This window comes from Dreissena polymorpha, chromosome 1, assembly GCF_020536995.1.
Source record: "Dreissena polymorpha isolate Duluth1 chromosome 1, UMN_Dpol_1.0, whole genome shotgun sequence".
Classification (NCBI taxonomy): Eukaryota; Metazoa; Mollusca; class Bivalvia; order Myida; family Dreissenidae; genus Dreissena; species Dreissena polymorpha.
Genome location: NC_068355.1, coordinates 110,673,483 through 110,695,014, shown reverse-complemented (window position 1 = coordinate 110,695,014; position 21,532 = coordinate 110,673,483). Strand labels below are relative to the sequence as shown.

General features: G+C 34.9%; 1 protein-coding gene across 1 annotated transcript in view; it reads left to right on the top strand.

The window, feature by feature from the left end:
- The window catches only part of LOC127844326 (rho family-interacting cell polarization regulator 2-like), a 67,524-nt gene that overhangs the window by 28,478 nt on the left and 17,514 nt on the right, over window positions 1–21,532 (top strand). The window contains 12 exon segments of the mRNA XM_052374436.1: window positions 5,064–5,225; window positions 5,580–5,778; window positions 6,393–6,468; window positions 6,945–6,968; window positions 12,894–12,947; window positions 15,389–15,596; window positions 16,043–16,212; window positions 17,297–17,442; window positions 18,011–18,128; window positions 18,880–19,410; window positions 20,037–20,155; window positions 20,579–20,644. Of these exon segments, the coding sequence (XP_052230396.1) occupies window positions 5,064–5,225; window positions 5,580–5,778; window positions 6,393–6,468; window positions 6,945–6,968; window positions 12,894–12,947; window positions 15,389–15,596; window positions 16,043–16,212; window positions 17,297–17,442; window positions 18,011–18,128; window positions 18,880–19,410; window positions 20,037–20,155; window positions 20,579–20,644 (1,873 nt within the window).

The window sequence follows — 21,532 nt, the reverse complement described above, 5'->3', positions numbered from 1 at the left end:
ATTAGTCTGATATCTTAAGAATTTGATTACTGTGATAGTCTTGGACACTTTTGGTGATTAATTGCAGTATTTTAAATAAGAAGGCAAGATGATAAAACAGATAAGTGTTTTTGTTGACAAGACCCAAATTGTAACATTCTCTAAACATCTTTATGATGTGGAATTGCTAATAGCCAGTATGTTGTTTTGTTGTTGACTTTCAAAAAAACTTACTTGGGAACAAAGTTTTGCAAAATAATAGTAGCTACAAAGGTTTTCTACAATTTTGGAAATTAAAATATATTATGTGTATATGATAAGAATACAATTCATGTTATAATAGGCGTGCATTTTCTTTTTGTTGTGGGTTATCATTGAAAAATGCAGCCAGTTGTGGTAAAAATATTGGGTTTCATTTTTCATAGTTTAACCATCTGTTTCAGAATAATCTGAATTAATCAGGTTTTAATAAATATTTGATATTTTTAATTATTGAAAGAGAAAATTATTTTGTAAGGTGTTAATGAATAATTGATATTGATAGAGAGGTTTTCAATCCATCAATCATGAAGTCTTTTTGCAATGTTCTGTGATTAATTAGCCGCATAATGATTTTTTGTATTATGTAAATACAGCTTGGGGCACAGTGACATACATACTTTCATAATATTATTCAGTATAACAGGAATTCTTCATATTGGTTCTTAAAGTTATATATGTTTGCCTGAGATAATTTTGTATAAATTAAAAATCGATTAAAAATCAATTGGTGATTTTTGTGTGATTAGATGAAAGTGATTAATTTATCATCATGATGCTTGGATAAAATAAAAAAAGGTGTTCATAAAAGTTATACAATAGTTTTTGCTTAATTTGTAGTAAATAAATGAGGTGTGCAAAACATTTGCCTTTGAAAGTTATGTAAGTGCCATCTTCAGCAGAAATATCTACACATAAGTGGTGAGGCATTGTTTTAGATACCCTATCATCAAAGCAGGTGTTGATACAATATTCTTGCACAGACTTTAAGGATTTTTTGGATTTTTGTGATTCTGTGATCTGAAAATGCGGACATATTTGAGTGGTCCACGGTACCTGTATCTGCCTGGTATGGGTAGCAAGGTACTTCATGTGTATCACAGTGACAAGATGCCTCTCTCTGGAGGAAAGTTGATGCGTAAGTATTTTCTGTGGGGTGATTGATAAATAATGCTTTAGAACTAATATGTTTAATGATGCTAATTTGTGCATTTTTAAATTGACTATACAGTTAAGCCCATATCTGGACAAATCGGGGCTACTTGCATGTGCACCATGTTGACTTAACCCTTCAGTGCGGGAACCGAATTTTAAAGGCCTTTGCAAAAAGTTTGGATCCAGATGAGACGCCACAGAACATGGCGTCTCATCAGGATCCAAAAGGTTTGCTATTTATTTTGATGGTATTCTTTGAAAAAAAATGAAGAAAATGCTAATTTTTGAAATTCAGCAGACAACATTTTAGCAGACGACAAATTTCCCAGCATGCAAAGGGCTAGACAAGCACGTGCAGACGGCACTGGCAAATCAGGGACGACTTTTTTGCTTTTATGGTATTGCTCATGTGAGGAAGACTCTTTAGCAAAAGTGAAATTGTGTGGCAATTGTCTCATCTGTTAAGCCTGCGTGGATTTCACAGGCTAATTTGGTACACAATTTTACACACATACATTTTACAGTCTCATTTTTTATGAGTGAGGATCAGTTTTAAGAACATAGTTTTGACAGCACATTATTAGCTCAAGTTGTTTGTTCCCTTCTACAAATGACTTAATGTAAAACTGGATTATTTAAATACAACACAGTCATTCAGTTAAAATTGCTTTTTCAATTTCACAATTAAAAGGATGGTCAATTGTTGTTCTGGATTAATCTGTACTTTTCTGTATAGCAAACATCAATCACCAAACCTCTCAAAGCTATCATGAACTAGGCGAATAATTACTCCTTGAAATTATTTCCTGTTTAGTCATATTTTCATTGTTATCAAAATTGTTTATATGGTTTTGCAACAGAATATCTGCTTAATATGTGATAACACAAATTTGTAAAAATTGTAGTATCATTCAACCAGTGATAAATTTTATTTTTCAGTGTATAAATTGGAGTAATATGTGGTGAATTTTTTATTAAATTAGAAATTACAAACATACACTTGTGAACAAGGTTAAGTACTACCAGTTTGCTTTGTTTTTGAAATCTTCATTGCATAAATATTTGGCCAAACTGGCAATATATTGACATAGTTGAACACTGATTTCACTGGATTTTACCTTAGATATGGCTTAAATTGATCCAACCTATGTCAACATGATTTTATCTTAGTAGAATTAACCTTGTTTTTATTGGTCACCAAAATGTTATGATGTAGGTTTACACATTACCCTTAAAGCCAAACAGGTTAATTTACTAAACAATGAAATATTGTCTTAACTTCCAATGCAATTCCCCCTTGGGAACTTGAACTGTTGCATTAATTTGATAGTGGTTTAGGGACAATAATTATATTCATTTTGAACATGTTGCTGAGTATCTATTTTTGTATTCAAGATATGAATTACATAGATATGAATTACGCTTGTGAAAGTGAGTAATTGGTGACAGTTGTGTGTGTGAAATACCTTGGATTGGTAATTAAATATTAAAAAGGTAAGAGTGTGAAATATACTTACGAGTTTCTTTTTTATTATTGTGTTTTGAATTGATTATATAACTTTCATGTTAGTGTTATTCTATGTCATCCAAGATTTGAATTATTGAAGATATCTACAGAATGATATAATCACTTTGAAATCATGGTGTGTTTGTTTCTTCGATTCTTTCTACATAATAGCATGGGTAAACTTACCATCTGAGAAAATAACTGAAACGTATCTTCTTGATTTAAACCTAATGATTGTGAATCCAGGTGGTTAGCGTGTGGCTTTGATATTAATTAGTGAAATTATCATTTTGAATGATAAATAATCATATTATAAAGAAAAATCAACTTTTCTGAAAAAAAATATTTCACTATCAAATATATATAAAACAAGGTATCAAACCCAAAAACACCCGAAAACAGGGTGCATCGCTTTGAATAGCCATAACTTCATCAATTGTGCAGCGATTTTCAAGATCACGGTCTTATTCAATGCAGAAATGAATTTCCTTTCTGGAAATGTATGTACTATATATCTTGTTATATTTCTTCAAATGCTGGGTCAAATTTAAAGAAATAACACGATACACAACTCGCGTGACCTACTTAATCAGACAGGATTTAACAAAGTAAGAGTAACTTTTTGTTTGATGCTATATTAATTGAGTTGTTAACAAGCTGTTAAGTTCTATTTACAAATTTCTTAGTAAGGTTAAAAAAATCATAAAAAAGAACAGGTTTAAGTGTTTCAGTCTAAAAATATGCAATACAATTACATGTATCACATTTAAACCGTTAAATTAATACACAAGTGTACATTTAACATAAAACTATCTCATTCTTAGTAAACTTTGTCATGTCAAAATTGTGTAATGTGAATCATTATAGATATTGTAAGATAAAATGTTGTAATTGTTATTCAGTTACAAGGTATTTCAGTTTCTAGTAAATCTTGTCAATATGTTTAAATGAAAAAGTTAATCATTATTTCATCGAATGATGAAAATAAACACAATCTGAATCAGTGCATCATTATAACCAGTGATTTTTAATAATATTTGCTAATTACTATTTGATCTCAAGACTTATAATAGTCTCAATTGTAAATGAATGATATTTTTATGTCCCCCACCACTATAGTGGGGGACATATTTTTTTTGCCCTGTCTGTTTGTTTGTTTGTTTGTTTGCGCCAACTTTAACATTTGCAAAAACTACTGTGATTTTGAAGATAGCAACTTGATATTTGGCATGCATGTGTATCTCATGGAACTGCACATTTTGAGTGGTGAAAGGTCAAGGTCATCCTTCAAGGTCAAAGGTCAAATATATACATGTAGCTTCAAAGCAGCGCAAAAGGGGACATAGTGTTTCTGACAAACACATATCTTGTTATTTTTTATTAATGCCACCATTTTTGTACCTTTTACACCCATCTATCTAAGGACCCAATTGAAAATAAGTTGTAAAACTTTCATGGGTCATCCTTTGTTATATATACCATGTCTTGCTTTTAACATCTTGTAACTTTTTGATATTTTCATGTCTCTGCCAAATATACTGACTAGTTACTTTTATATGAATGTAACTGATTAACTTTGACTACATGAATAAATCTATCAATCAAAACTGTTACACAAACTGTAAAATAATGCCATGAGCAAACACAAGAAATTCGTGTTGGGGCTATAATATATATACTGTTAGTTGACATCAACACTTGTCAATATTTTATTCAGTATATTTACTACATATTAATGTATTTATTCATGTCATTCAAGCTTAAATAAGTATAGCCATATAACAGACAGGAGTCACATACTATAAAACAACAAAGAACATAGAGATCCAGATTTCTCAGTTTATAATCTGCACAGGCTGATAAGGGACAACTTTTAACCCTTTGCATGCTGGGAAATTTGTCGTCTGCTAAAATGTCGTCTGCTGAATTTCTAAAATTAGCATTTTCTTCGATTTTTTTCAAAGAATACTATAAAAATAGCAAACAGTTTTGATCCTAATGAGACGCCACGTTCTGTGGCGTCTCATCTGGATCCAAACTGTTTGCAAAGGCCTTTAAAATTCCGTTCCCGCACTGAAAGGGTTAACACTAAGACTAGATTTTAATTTATAAGAAACAAAAAATTTCATAATAGCGGAAAGTTTGGTCCTTGATGTAATCTGGGACAACACTTTACACATAATGCATTAAGTCGTGTTATTCCAGAACACAGTTCATAGAGACGTCCTTTTTAACGAGAGTCATGATGAAGTCATTATGAACCAACGTAATTATTAATAATGTCTGAGAAATTCAGATGTAACAAAAATAAACACCACTTAAAACAGTTTGTGTATTATATTCATTAGACCAATTGAGTCAAAACGGTTTAATCTCATTTCAGATGCATCCTCAATGACCCGGAAAGAAATCGGGCCACAGAATGGGAACCAGAATATTCCGTTACGGAGACAAACTGTTCATGTTGAGGAAGTGCGGAAGGCAAGACCCAAGTCAGCAATAATCGTGACTAGAAGTCAGTCATTCAAGGACATGGCAGGCCAGGGTGAGTTTAAGTCATGTTTTTTCTACCCCACACCCATCAGTAATGTCAATAAATTTGAGGTGTATTATTTTGTTCCATCATCAAGCTGGCATTAAAGAAATGCAACCATTTTGAGTTGTTGTTGGTGTTTAGAATTAAAAAAAATAAAATTGTTTGCTATTTTAGTTTTGAAAAAAAAATCTTGGCACCTAAATGTACAAATTACTGATTATAACATGACACAGATGTGCTCCTTTTTGCTGTCAAAAATGACTTTTGATGTAGGTTTACACATCTTAGAATCTTTTTATAAATATTTTTTGTTGTTGACTCATACTGTTTAACTGAACAAATCATAATTATTTTTTATAACAGGGCGAAATTTGAGTACGCCGTCCCCTGTGTTGGGTGAAGCATTCCGCCACCATCGCCCATCACCAATCCCGCCCCCACGGAGACACTCTGGTGGTGGGGGATCAGCAGGGTTTGTGTTCGGTAAATCACCCAAAGTACCGAAGGTGCCCCGGCCTGGTAGAGCCATCCTGATGTTTCACAGTGTGAAGAAAGGCATCCGGTAAGCTGCGGTCATGATAAGATTATTCCTTGGAAAAGATCGTGCCAATAATGAGCTGTATTCTGGCAAAAACTAAGCTTATTTCATCTGCAGTCTGCACAGGCCAATCAGGGAAAACACGGCCAATCAGGGAAAACACTTTTTCCTTTTATGTAATTTTTGTTTATTGGAAGTCTCTTCTTTACACAAAATCAGTATAGGTGGATTGAAGGTTTTGTCCCAGATAAGCCTGTGCAAACACCACATGCATATCTGGGTCAAAGCTGTATATACAAAGCCAAGTTTTCTCAGAAAACGGCTCATATTTGAAACAAAGCATGATAATATCTTCTGGCTCTCAAAGGAATCTAAGGAAAGAACCAATATTTTTTGTTTTTTTTTTAAACTTACATAAGTGTAAGAAGATATGTAAAGAATCATGAGGATAAATCTGTGGATTGAAAAAATCATCACTTGTCATATACTTAACGAACAATCAGAACATATTAAATCTATTTAGGCAGATTGATGTTTGTCAACCTCTTTATAATTTTGGTTGCTATGGATACAAAGAATTGTGTACACAATGCAACACAAAATATTAATGTGTTTTTGTATGTAATTTATATTTTCAGAGAATTTATTGAAGCCACAAAGGAAGACATACAACAAATGAATCAAAGGGAGCCAGAAGGCACCTCAACGTCACAGGTAAGATTGAGTTTGACCTTATAGTGACCTTGACCCCTGAATGACATTGAATTTTTCATGCATAAACTCCTTGACATCTTAGAGTAAATGTAGATGTAAGCTATATTCATAAATATGTATATTGGTAATAAAAAGAGCATACTTTTGATATGCTATCGTTTCGCCAAAATGAAGACTAAAGTATTTAGTTGGGAAGCTGTCTTAATATTTAGGTAAATGTACATAACAAATATTTTGTGTTTGTTGTTTTGTTAAACTAATGTTATTTTAAGCATTATTTGCGCTTTTAATTCAGTGAATTAACACTATTTTGACACTGTATATATGACAAAAATGTTAGCTTGTTAAAACAAAATAAAGGCATCAAAAATATAGTTGAAATGCTTCGGATAAAATATTCATGAAATTTTTGTACACTTTGGGTCCAATTATTTGATGCCTGGTTGTTGTTTTTTTTCATTTTGTTCATATTGTAGGGACGACATCTTGAGGTTGACAAGGTAACTTCATACATAAATGTAGTTTGGTGCATTTGTGGTGTTTCTGTGGGTCCAGTTAATTGTAATTGAAATGTTTGTTTAGTTGTGTTATGCATGTAATATTGATGACTTACTTAAACTAACTTTACATTTTTATGTAGGATTATTTATCCATTGATTTCCAGTATTATCTGCCTCTGATTTTTAACAAAGTAAGAGTAGCTTTTTGTTTGATGCTGTATTAAATTAAATCTTCTGTATCTACTTGCGCATAGGCTTAATGAAAGTCTATAGCACCGGTTTTATTTAAGATCAGGTTATGACTGTTATGTGGGGGGATAAACTGTTTATTTCCGGTCAAATATTTAATTTTGCATTAACCAAATCTCGATGACTGTTCCAATCAATGAGCTTGCATGGGGACTTGAGATAGGATTGGTTGAGATAGTATTGGTTGAGATAGTATTTGAGGCTTGTCAGGTCAAGGTCACTGTTACTAAGAAAAGAATAATTGTTTCCACAAATTTGTTGTTCAGGTAGCTGCTGTTTGTTGTGAGACCTTTGTTGTGTTGGGTCAAGGTTAAGGTTCAGTGGGGTCAAGGTTACAAAATATTGAGAACCGGCAAACATGTGCTTTGGGACTTGGGGGTAGTTGTGGCAGGTCAAGCTAATTGTGACTAACAAAAGCAAATCTGTTCTTAAGTTTTGATAGAGAGATTGGACCAAAAATGTTTTGTGTAAATAGCTTAGTTTCAGACATAGCTTGGGCTTGCATTTTGGGCCTTTGGTTCTAGGTCACAGTTTTACTATCAATTCCTCTCATTAGGAGTTTTGATGGCTTTATTGTGTTGAATTTATGCAAGTTAGTAACCTAGGGGAATTCGGATCAAGTTAGTGTTTGGTAAACTAAAAATACTTTTTTATGTCAATGACTTTTGAGGACATTGTTATGAAATTATGTGTTTGTATTTTACAAGCATGCCTAGTTTGGGAATTTATTTGAGACCTGAGAGGTCAATGAATTTGTGCTCAGCTTAGATTGAGTAATTGTTCACATATGTTTAAACCTTTCCCAAAGTGAAAATGGCTATTTGCAAACAGCATAAAACCAGAACAGCCTGCAAGTAACTCACCGTCTGTTCAGGTTTTATGCTGTTTGTTGCTAATCAGTATCTTAGGGTTGGAAATGAAGCCTTTAAACTTTAATCTAGTATGAAAGGTCTTTAAAAAAAATAAAATTCTGAGGGACCAAAAATGCATCAAAATACTACTCTAAGTGGTAAAAGGTAAATGTACATGTAGGTAACTAACATACTGCACAGATCTTTTGGATTGTATATTAGTGTTAAATGTTATTAAAGTATTAACATTTGAATAATCAAGAAGATGTTACTCACAAGCATGGTAATTGGCAAAAATGTTTGGCTCAGAGTGCAAAATATTGTTACACAACTCTTTTGCCAGCTTGTCTCTCATCATCTTGAAGCGAAATTGAAGGAAACCTTATTATGAACATATAAAGAGTCTGGATGGTTTGTTGATAACATGAAAACTCTATCAGGCTTAATTTGAAAAGTGTCACTCTTGAGTGAGATCAGACTTGGATAGAGCTTGATTGATGGCGGGATCACCGGGAACTCTATCTGTCACTTAAATACACCGTCCTGTGGCCAGTCAATGACTCGCAATCACAATCTTCTTAAAAAAAATATGGGTATATTTGAGGGCCTGATGTTATTATTTTTGCCAATTGAAGGAGTTATACTGTTGGTAATAACATCCTTTTATGTGGGGAGGAAGACTGTTCTTGACGAAAATCCAGTCTAGGTCTCAGTGTCGTCCCTCAGATATTCGCAGGCTAATCTGTTACGATACTACGCAAATGCATGTAACTCCCTTTTCTCTGAGTGCGAACCATATAGAAAAAGGTTACCTTGAATGCTTCTTTTTATGCCCTCTTTTCGAAGAAAAGGCGGCATATAGTGATCTGACTGTCTGTCTGTCTGTCTTTCCGTCACACTTTGCGTTTAGGTTTTGAAAAATGCTCATAACTTCTATGTCCCTTGAGATATAACCTTCATATTTGGTATGCATGTGTATATGGACAAGGCCTTTCTATATGCACAAAAATTGTTACCCCTGTGACCTTGACCTTGAACTTAGGGTCCGCGATTAGGTTTCGAAATCGTGTTTAGGTTTCGAAAAATGCTCATAACTTCTATGTCCCTTGAGATATAACCTTCATATTTGGTATGCTTGTGTATATGGACAAGGCTTTTCTATACTCACACATCTTTTTACCGCTGTGACCTTTACCTTGAACTTCGGGTCCGCGTTTAGGTTTTGAAATCTGCGTTTAGGTTTCGAAAAATGCTCATTACTTCTATTTCCCTTGAGATATAACCTTCATATTTGGTATGCACGTGTATATGGACAAGGCCTTTCCATACGCACAAAAAATTTACCGCTGTGACCTTGACCTTGAACTTAGGGTTCGAGTTTAGGTTTCGAAATCTGCGTTTAGGTTTCGAAAGATGCTCATAACTTCTATGCCCTTGAGATATAACCTTCATATTTGGTATGCATGTGTATATGGACAAGGCCTTTCCATACCCACAAAAAAAATTACCCCTGTGACCTTGACCTTGAACTTAGGGTCCGCGTTTTGGTTTCGAAATCTGCGTTTAGGTTTTGAAAAATGCTCATAACTTCTATGTCCATTGAGATATAACCTTCAAATTTGGTATGCATGTGTATATGGACAAGGCCTTTCCATACAAACATAAATTTTTACCCCTGTGACCTTGACCTTGAAGTTGGGGTCTGCGTTTAGGTTTCGAAATCTGTGTTTAGGTTTTGAAAAATGCTCATTACTTCTATGTCCCTTTAGATATAACCTTCATATTTGGTATGCATGTGTATACGGACAAGGCCTTTCCATACGCACACAAATTTTGACACCTGGGACCTTGACCTTGAACTTAGGGTCCACGTTTAGGTTTCGAAATCTGCGTTTAGGTTTCGAAAAATGCTCATAACTTACATGTTCCTTGAGATATAACCTTCATAATTGGTATGCATGTGTATATGGACAAGGCCTTTCCATACGCACAAAAATTGTTAACACTGTGACTTTGACCTTGAAGTTGGGGTCCGCGTTTAGGTTTCGAAATCTGCGGTTAGGTTTCGAAAAATGCTCATAACTTCTATGTCCCTTGAGATATAACCTTCATATTTGGTATGCATGTGTATATGGACAAGGCCTTTCCATAGGCACTCACATTATGACCCCTGTGACCTTGACCTTGAACTTAGGGTCCGCGTTTAGGTTTCGAAATCTGTGTTTAGATTTCGAAAAAACTCATAACTTCTATCAAGGGTTTATAGGGGGCATAAGTCATCCTATGGTGACAGCTCTTGTTTCTAAATTACATTCTTGGATGGTAATTTCATTTCCATGCCAGGGAAACATTTGAAACAGTCCATACATAGAATCTGGTTTGGTTTTAAAGATTTTTTCTGATATTTTGTCATATGGGTAATGGTGATTAAGGGGTGTATAGCACAAATTGCCATAATAATACTAAGATACTTTTTTGTCCCCTTCCGGTGAAATCGAAGGGGACTTTGGTTTGCGCTCTGTCTGTCATTCTGTCTGTCATTCTGTCTGTCTGTCTGTCTGTCTGTCTGTCTGTCTGTCTGTCTGTCTGTCAGTCAGTCAGTAACACTTTTCTGGATCCTAGATTCTAGATGGCAATATGGAGATCATGCACGTCATTTCATTTTTATACGCCCGTATAAAATACGGGACGTATTATGTGAAACCCCTTGGCGGGCGGGCGGGCGGCGGGCAGCGGGCGGAAGGCATCACTTTGTCCGGACTCTAATTCAAATTGTATTCATCCGATCTTCACCAAACTGGGTCAGCAGTTGCATCTAGTTGATATCTAGGCCAAGTTCGAATATGGGTCATGCTGGGTCAAAAACTAGGTCATAGGGTCAATAAGTGCATTTTCAAAGGGGCCACTTTGTCCGGACTCTATTTCAAATTGTATTCATCCGATCTTCACCAAACTTGGTCAGCAGTTGCATCTAGTTGATATATAGGCCAAGTTCGAATATGGGTCATGCCGGGTCAAAAACTAGGTCATAGGGTCAATTAGTGCATTTTCAACGGCGCCACTTTGTCCGGACTCTAATTCAAATTGTATTCATCCGATCTTCACCAAACTTGGTCAGTAGTTGCATCTAGTTGATATCTAGGTCAAGTCCGAATATGGGTCATGCTGGGTCAAAAACTAGGTCAAAGGGTCAATTAGTGCATTTTACTTTGTCCGGACTCTAATTCAAATTGTATAAATCTTATCTTCACCAAACTTGGTCAGTAGTTGCATCTAGTTGATATCTAGGCCAAGTTCGAATATGGGTCATGCCAGGTAAAAAACTAGGTCATAGGGTCAATTAGTCCATTTTCAACAGCGCCACTTTGTCCGGACTCTTATTCAAATTGTATTCATCCGATCTTTACCAAACTTGGTCAGTAGTTGCATCTAGTTGATATCTAGGTCAAGTTCGAATATGGGTCATGTCGGGTCAAGAACTAGGTCATAGGGTCAATTAGTGCATTTTCAACGGCGCCACTTTGTCCGGACTCTAATTCAAATTGTATTCATCCGAAACTTTTAAACAACTTTTTATCCTGCGTCAAAGTGGTATGGGGGTATAAGTCACATTCAGTGACAAAGCTCTAGTTCAAGTTGAATTCACCAAACTTGGTCAGAGGTAGTATATAGATTATATATCAGTCAGGTCTGATTGGAGACATGCAACCGATTAACACATGCAATATTTTTTTTGCTTATTTCCAAAACAAATACATCAATCATCAGTGTATCATCTCCAATGGCACACGAATCGGGCGTATATTGCTCCGTCATGCGGCGCTCTTGTGTTCCTATGTCAAGAATTCTGGTTGCAATGGCAACAAATAAAAAATAAAAAAAAATTATAATAATACTGACAATGGTGGAGTTTCACCAGTAGGGGACAATATTGCTTGGCAATCTCTTGTTAATTCTAACTTTTATCCAAGTTTTTATAAGTCTTCAGAATATTTCAGTGAATTGTAAATGCATGTATTAATTTTGCATGGTTTATATTTAGGCTGATGATACTTAATTATCTACGTTCCAGTGTTCGTCTGGTTCATCTTGATGTTAAAAATGATTTCTTTACCCATAGGGCAATAGTGCAAACTTCTATAAAATTGAACATTTACAGAATAAATTATGGTTTTAACAAGAATATTTTTATGATGTTTAATATCATTTGCTATAAATCACTCAGGAAATAACAGGTTTATTGGTTGATATAATTATTATTACCGTATCTGCTAGTAATAATTATGTCAACTTTTAATGTCTTGATCTAACATAACATCTTGTGGTTAATATTGTTGTTGTTAATGTAAGAGAAGTTGATTGCAGTTGCTTATGATTGCCTATGCCACTTTGTTAAATTCCTCATCCATTTTAAACTCATCTGCCTGGCCCATAAATTACACTCCAGGTTAATGATGTTATTTTAATCTTCACAAACAAGTCATGTGGTTGACAGTAATTTACCTAAAAAGGTTCAACAAAAGTTCATGGTACATGGATGACTTTTTAGTTTATAAAAATATACAGTTAACTTGTGAGAAAAATAGTTCATAACAACTGGTGTAAAATATACTGTGAAACCATTATTATTTGTTGGGAACTCCTTTTTATGGGTCTGCTTATAACAAATTCCAGGCATTCTTCCAACACATATGCACTGTTTTTCCTATAAATTAAAACCTAGAACAGTACTAGAAAACTCCTGTGGCATGTGTGCAGGTAAAATGAAGGAAATAATGAAATAAATCTTTCAGCAAATGGAAAATGTCTTTTCTTTTTTTTCTAGCAAATCAAAGCAGCTGAGAGATATCTCAAGCGATTGGAGTTCCATTTGGCAAAGGTAAGAAACATAGAAATGGCATATATTGCATCCTTTTCCATATATTAGTTTTTCATGGACATTTTGTAACTCCTTTATACTTTCTGCTACACATCGTGCTACAGTCATATATAGATATTCAAAAGTCTGTAGAATTCATTGGACAAGAAAGAATAATTCACTAGATTAATCATACTGATATTTCTTCTTCAACATATCTGATAGGCCTTTTGCCCTTGTAAATTAATATGGTTGCAAGAGTTACAAACATCATAGAGATATCAGTGCTTCCTTTTACAATCATCCTGGAGATATCAGTGCTTTTTACAATCATCATAGATATATCAGTGCTTTCTTTACAATCATCATAGAGATATCAGTACTTCCTTTACAATCATCATAGAGATATCAGTGCTTCCTTTACAATCATCATAGAGATATCAGTGCTTCCTTTATGATCATCATAGAGATATCAGTGCTTCCTTTTACAATCATCATAGAGATATCAGTGCTTCCTTTTACAATCATCATAGAGATATCAGTACTTCCTTTACAATCATCATAGAGATATCAGTACTTCCTTTACAATCATCATAGATATATCAGTGCTTCCTTTTACAATCATCATAGAGATATCAGTACTTCCTTTACAATCATCATAGAGATATCAGTACTTCCTTTACAATCATCATAGATATATCAGTGCTTCCTTTTACAATCATCATAGAGATATCAGTGCTTCCTTTACAATCATCATAGAGATATAAGAACTTCCTTTACAATCATTATAGATATATCAGTGCTTCCTTTTACAATCATCATAGAGATATCAGTGCTTCCTTTACAATCATCATAGAGATATCAGTACTTCCTTTACAATCATCATAGAGATATCAGTGCTTCCTTTACAATCATCATAGAGATATCAGTGCTTCCTTTATGATCATCATAGAGATATCAGTGCTTCCGTTAGTGGAAGTCTGGGCGTAAATAACGTCAAAAATACGGCAGTCATACATCCGTTTTACAATTGGTTGAAGTCCCATGAAGTCACAAAATCTGCATGCATGCTGTTTTCTAATACACAGCAGGTATAAATGTCAACACTATATCTTGTCATTCAATCCGTTAACTCCCCCTACTGTATGGCATGAACTTTTGGTTCTCAGCCAATCAGCGTTCAGGCAGCTCAATATGGGTGGACCCCATGATAATTAAGTATCTAAACGACTGCATTGTAAGAGTTCACATTTTTTAACCAAAGGAAAAGATCTTATCATGCTCTGCACTATTTTTGTTTTTATTCAGCAATCAAATATGAAAGCCCATGCTTGCCTCGAGATAGAATGGTGGATTTTGTACATGAAGTTTCTTTTTGCAGGCTTTAATCGGTAAAAAGGGTTCTCATGCAAAATGTTTATTTTAGGCTTAACATTTTTATTTAACTTTTCATGAATAACCTGGCAATTCTTTTTGGATAACACGTTTAATTATGCTTAGGGAAAATACTGTTTTTGTTATACAATTATACACATCACTTGATTCACACATGTTCAATGGCAATTCCTCTCTCCCACAATTGACTTTGTATATTCTAGCGGACGTCTGTGTTTATGCTATTTGTAAACAAATTAATCAACACTATTTGCCATATTATAGTTTTGAAAAGAGAAATAGTAATTAAACAAGATTATCGGGAAATTGATTTGGATCATGTATGAATCCAGCAATCAACACATACAGTAGGACTTAAATGCTGAAATAAGAAATTATGACTGGTACGTTCAAAATTTAAGGCTATTAAATCAGGACTTCCAACTTTTGAAAGCTAGCAGAAGCTGGGGATAGAGAGATAATACACATTTTGGAGGTCATAAATGTTTGCAAACGCCCATAAATTAGTTTATAGCTTTAAGGATATAATAATGGGAAAGCCGTGCACAATTGATGCATGATATTACTAAATAAGACACCTTTTTTCTGCTCATAACTGTCCACCTTGTGTTCGTTACGACTACCTATTATGATCTAGGAGCAGATTTGTTCAAACATTAGTTTGTAACACCACCCCATATCCTCTGCAGTCTGAAAAGGCTAATCAGGGACAACATTTTCCACTTTTATGGAATTTTTCTATTAAAGGAATTCTCTTCTTAACTCTTTCAGTGCTGGAACCGAATTTTGAAGGCCTTTGCAAACAGTTTGGATCCAGATGAGACGCCACAAAACGTGGCGTCTCATCAATATCCTAACTGTTTGCTATTCTGATAGTATTCTTTGAAAAAAATCGAAGAAAATGCAAATTTTAAAAATTCAGCAGATGACATTTTAGCAGACGACAAATTTCCCAGCATGCAAAGGGTTAACAAAAATCAAGTCTAAAAGGAAAGTGTCATATCTGATTGGGAATTGCAGTCCAGAGCGACACTCAATTTTTTTTATTTTATCATCAAATGTTTCAGCTGGATGAGCTTCACGAGTTCTATCTGCTGCAACAGCAGCTGCGGGAGGGCGTGCGCACGATGCACCGAGCCTACGTCACGTCGCCAGGCAACCAGCGGAACACGCTCTCCAGTGTCAAGTATGGCTACAAGGAGTGCACACAGAACATGTGCAACATTGAGGCTCAACTCGAGGCCATGATGGGCACCTTCAACTGTAAACTGAAAGGTTTGTTGTCAGTATGATGGAGTTTTTGTCATTTGTATGGTGTTCCTCAGTCTTAAAATTGACTTGAAGTCTTGAGTTTTCAGTATTATTGAAGTTTCATCCTGAGTATGGCATTCCTCTCAGTGAGAAATTCTGTTGAAGTCCTTTAAATTGAGCTTCCATCAATTGCCAGACTTTTCCGCAGATTTGAACACTCACAGAAAAAGCCTCTATTGCCGTAATATTTTGATATGGAATGACTCATCAACCACTCACGCAGAATTGAATATCTTACTTTTAAGCATTTTTTGAAAAATTAAAACTGATATTCTTTCACTCAACAAGCTTTAACTCTAGTTCAACATAAAGCTTATTGTAAAAAAAAGTGACTGTTACATTTTCCATTATCTATGTTTTCTGTAGTAATATTCTGAATATTGAATGTTCAACATTGCGGTCATTGTCAGGAATGGCAGGGTTTGCACGCTTGTGCCCAGGAGATGTTTTTGAGGTGACTGTACGACATGGAGCCCAGAAATGGAAGACCAAAGGTCGCATCGAGAAGTCAGGAAACCAGAAATGGGACATCCCAGAGTTCAATTTTAAGGCAATCATTGGAGATGTAATCAGTATTAAGGTGAGTGAGAGACTTAAATGTAGATGCATGTTTACATGTGTATAGAATGGAAGTAACAGAAAAAGAGTGATCTCAAAAAAATAATCAGTATTTTTTGAAAATAATGAATTGTTTTTGAGATCACGCTTTTGTAAACTGGTTTGAAAAAATAAATCTTAAATATGTTTTCTTAAAATGCTTTGAAAGCATAGAAGTTTCCCTTTGTACTCTTTGTAAACTTTGAAATTTGGAATCTCACATATGTTATCTTTAATACTTCAACCCTTTCCTTCTTAGAGGAAAGTGAAAATGGCTTTGTGCAAACAACCTAAAACCAGAACAGCGTGTGAGTAACTCGCAGTCTGTTATGGTTTTATGCTGTTTGCTGCTCATCCCTATCCTAGAGTTGGAAATGAAGGCTTAAAAACTTAGTAAGAATGGTATTTAATTAAATTTAACTTTCCAAGGGACTACAAATGCATGAAAATAAGTATCTAAGTGGTAAAGGTTTTTAGATAAATAAATATAAATTCCAATCTATGCATCCCGTAGTTTGCACATTTCTGCAGGTCTAGTCTCTGATCAGTTTACATTATTTGTTTATAATAAGGCACACTGACATATCTGATTTTACAAATGAGCGGTGCTTTCTTGAAAGGGGGTTAACCCTTTGCATGCTGGGAAATTTGTCGTCTGCTAACATGCCGTCTGCTGAATTTCAAAAATTAGCATTTTCTTCAATTTTTTCTAAGAATACTCTTAGAATAGCAAACAGTTTGGATCCTGATGAGACGCCACGTTCTGTGGCGTCTCATCAGGATCCAAACTGTTTGCAAAGGCCTTCAAAATTCGGTTCCAGCACTGAAAGGGTGAATTCATGTTAGTAAAGTGTTGTCCCTTTCCACATAAACTAGAATTCTGCTTAGAAGGACTTTCTGTTAACGAAAAATATCATAAAAGCAGAAAATGTAATCCCTGATTAGCATGTGGGGACTGCGCAGGCTTATCTTGGGCGACAATTTATGTTTATGCATTTAAACCCCTTTTCACAGAGCAAGGCTCAACTTTATGATACACTCATACACATGCAACATGAACTTTGCAGGGGTTAGAGGTTCGAGCCTTCAAGTCTGTGTTGCTGGGCCAGAAGAGTTGTGAGACGAAGGACCTGTTCTCTGCCAACCCTCAGCTGATGACGGTCTCTATCAACGTGAACGGCTCATTAAAACTCAGCATCGTCATCACCTGGAAGTAAGGACATTTAGTTTTACTCTGGGAAAATGGGGCTTAACCCTTTACACATAGAAAATGATTTTGACGCATTTGTAGACCATTAGACAGTTATTTTATTAAAAACTTTCTGACGAGATTCAAGTTTTAAAGGCTTACTTTTCAACACTTAGTTACTGATGAGCAGCGAACAGCATACAACCTGAACAGACTACTAGTTGCTCACAGGCTGTTCTGGTTTTATACTGGTTGCAAAAGTCATTTTCACTATGCCTTTTACGAGGAAATCCACACAGGCTTATCAGGGATGACTCTTCCTGCTATTATAATTGTTCGTTTATTGGAGTCTCTTCTTAGTTAAAATCCAGTTTCTGCTCAATTTGTTATTTCAGATTTGCCTAAGTGGACTCCATAGTTCATAATTTTTATTACAATAGACTGTACAGTATTGCTGACTTGTGTCATACCTCTTTTACCAAGCTAAATTTCACACAAAAAATAACCTAACAATTGCATGCAATCACATCTTAGGATCTCCCTGATGAGGTTTGTGAAAACATGTTCTTACCAGATTTTCTCCGTTTTTCAGTCCATTGGATGGAGTGGATGAGTCACAGACCTTTGTGGATCCCATGATATCACGTGGGCCCCAGGGCACGCCAAGACGGACCCGGCCTGTGTCAGTGATTGCACTCAACGGACAATATGTGAGTTATCGGGTTTGTCTTTGTACCAAGTATTAAATAATCAAATAACTGTTTCTTTAAATAGATTTTTATGTCCCCCACCACTATAGTGGGGGACATATTGTTTTTGCCCTGTCTGTTGGTTTATGTGTTTGTTTGTTTGCCCCAACTTTAACATTTGCAATAATTTTTGCAATATTGAAGATAGCAACTTGATATTTGGCATGCATGTGTATCTCATGGAACTGCACATTTTGAGTGGTGAAAGGTCAAGGTCATCCTTCAAGGTCAAAGGTCAAATATATAGCTTCAAAGCGGCGCAAAAGGGGACATAGTGTGTCTGACAAACACATATCTTGTCAATAATACACTCCTGGCCAGTATTTATGTTTGACTTAGATGACCAATACATGCATTCTGGGTTTAATTTTTGTATTGAAGTATTTAATGTCTTTAACAAATTGTAGTAGAAAAAAATGGAATCAATAAAATTTAATAAAAATCTTAAGTTCTCTATAAACTGATACATGTACTATTTTTGTTGGTCCATATGTTGGTAAGTTTGCCTGTTCAAGTTTAATACAAAATAAACCTAAGGTATTTATTTTTCATTAAACCTTATGAGAGTCTTTCTTCAAATAATTATTGGAACAAATAAATAAAACAAACAAGGTGTGTATTGAACATGGATACACAGTAGTATTCTTAACAGTATACATGTCTGAATTTTAAAAGAATATTTGACCTTGGAGCATTTTTCTTACATCCACAGGGTGATATTGGCAATGGGGAACCCCAGATGGTGAGCATGACTCAAACAAAGGATGATAACTTCATTCTGCGAACCAACGCACCCTCGTCATTAAACAACATGTCTTCCTTCCACGGGCCAGATAGCCCATATGTTCAGTCGCGCCTGAGTGACCACTTGCCAGACGCTTACAAACAATCAGGACCTTTGCTTTCACAGACAAGTGGTCACGTGCAGGCTGGATTCTATTCTAGTCCCGCCCTTATGACAACAGGTGCAAGCGGACAAGACACACCAGTGCAAACAGTTTCAAATTCCAGTGTGACCAATCGCAATCAAAATAGTGCTTTAGTGACATCTTTGCCATCTGTGTTACACTACCCGAGCATGACTGCTCATGGTGCGCCTGGTGCAATTGTGGAGGAGAGTAGTGCGTTGAACATTGAAGACGTTTTACACAATCTTAGTTCTACCCTTGAGGACTATCATGGCCAGTACCCAGTTCTGCAGAGATTAGAAGACCTAGTTAAACTTGCACAAAAACTGATACGGGTAAGTGATCTAAGAATGTATTTTTTTAGTTCTTGAAAAAAGTTTCAGATTCAGTACAATGGCTGACGCACTCATACAAACCTTTTTTGGAATCTATATTTAGAATCTATATTTAGATTCTATATTTTAGATTCTACAATACTTAAATAAGTATAGTTTTGAACTCAAATTGAAAAAAAAAAGACCCATAAACAACTGTTTCTATGACCCACATACTAAGATAATTTTCAAATTGTTTGTGAGATGAAGATTTGGGAAAAACGGCGATTGTACTGCTCTACCATAAAAAGGCAAAACATGTTTGTAATTAACAGAGTTAGTAAATTCAACAGAGTATGAGTTAAGGGAAGTTAATCAGAATGCTGCTTAAAAGTATCAAACAATTTGTAACTACCCACAATATTGTTTCATTACCTGTATTTAAAAAGTAATTTTCATAGTTAAATTTATTACTATGAGGAAAATTACTGTTGCTGAAAATGAGATCAGATCAGACATGAGATTAAACCTGCTTGTTAAGGGTTTTTTAAGTGATATTTAATTATAACCGTAAAAATCATTTGAAATTAAAAAATATTTTAAATTTCACAAAATTTCTTACCTTTGATAAATTTTGCATTATTTAGAAACAGTTCCGACACAGTTCACGCTCGTCAAGTATCAGTGTTTCGATTGAGAGTGCCCTAGAAGCATTTGATTTCTTGAACACAGAAGACGGCCCGGAAGAACTCCATTCCCCCACTGAGTAAGCTCCCTTTGCTATTGATCTCAAGTAATTAGAAAACCTTATATTGCTTCTGTAGGTTTTGATTATTTTAGGTTTTTGTCCATGCTCTATGTTTCGCTTTCTTATTATTTGGGTTCAAATTTTTTGTTGTTCTTGAATTTGTACATGCAAAAGTCTGTTGATGGCTTCTATGTGAATCTTTCTGCAAACAACAAGTGCCTGAAATAGTTGCTAAGCACAAAGTTATTTTCAAGCTTACATTTTAAGCTTTAAATGCATTCCTTTTTCTTAAAGATCTTTGCTCTTTACCCATTCTTTTATGCTGTATCACTTTTGACTCATTTGTTCAACTTCTTTCACATTTAACTGTTATAATCATTAAATTATTTTACCATTTACTTACTTTGTTTATTTGATTTCTGCACTTTCCCTTCTATGTAGTCCTGCTGTTAAGAAGGTGCTGGCTTCTTTTGAGTTTCTGAGTCAGGAAGACTCACCTCCATCAGTGTAAGCACACACTTCATCACTTTTGAATTGCATGCTGCTTCACACTTCATCACTTTGTATTGCATGCTGCTTCACACTTCATCACTTTGTATTGCATGCTGCTTCACACTTCATCACTTTGTATTTCATGCTGCTTCACACTTCATCAGTTTTGTATTGCATGCTGTTTCACATGTCCTCACTTTGGTATTGCATGCTGCTTCACACTTCATCACTTTGTATTGCATGCTGCTTCACACTTCATCTCTTTGTATTGCATGCTGCTTCACATGTCATCACTTTGTATTGCATGCTGCTTCACATGTCATCACTTTGTATTGCATGCTGCTTCACATGTCATCACTTTGTATTGCATGCTGCGTAACATGTCATCACTTTGTATTGCATGCTGCGTAACACTTCATCACTTTGTATTGCATGCTGCTTCACAATTCATCATTCTTCATCATGTTTATATTTCATTAAGCTTCACACTTCATCACTTTTGTATTGCATGCTGCTTCACTTTTCAGTTTTGTAACGCATGCTGCTGCACACTTCATCATGATGTATTGGACGCTGCTTCACACTAAATTACTTTTGTATTCCTTGTTGCTTCACATCATTTTTCTATTGCATGCAGCTTCACACTTTCTTACTTTTGTATTTCTTGCTGTTTCACACTTCATCACTTTTATGTTTCATACCAAACAAATGTCTTATTTGGCATATTCTATTTAATATTGCATTATGTTATAGCTTTAAAACAACAAATATCTGTCTTTATAGTTCATTATTCGTTATTCACTATAATTTATAAAACACATTTCCCAATACTTTATCTTAAGAAGTGTATTTTATAAGAACGTGGTTCTTGAATCAAATTAATGTAAATTTCCTTGTTATAAA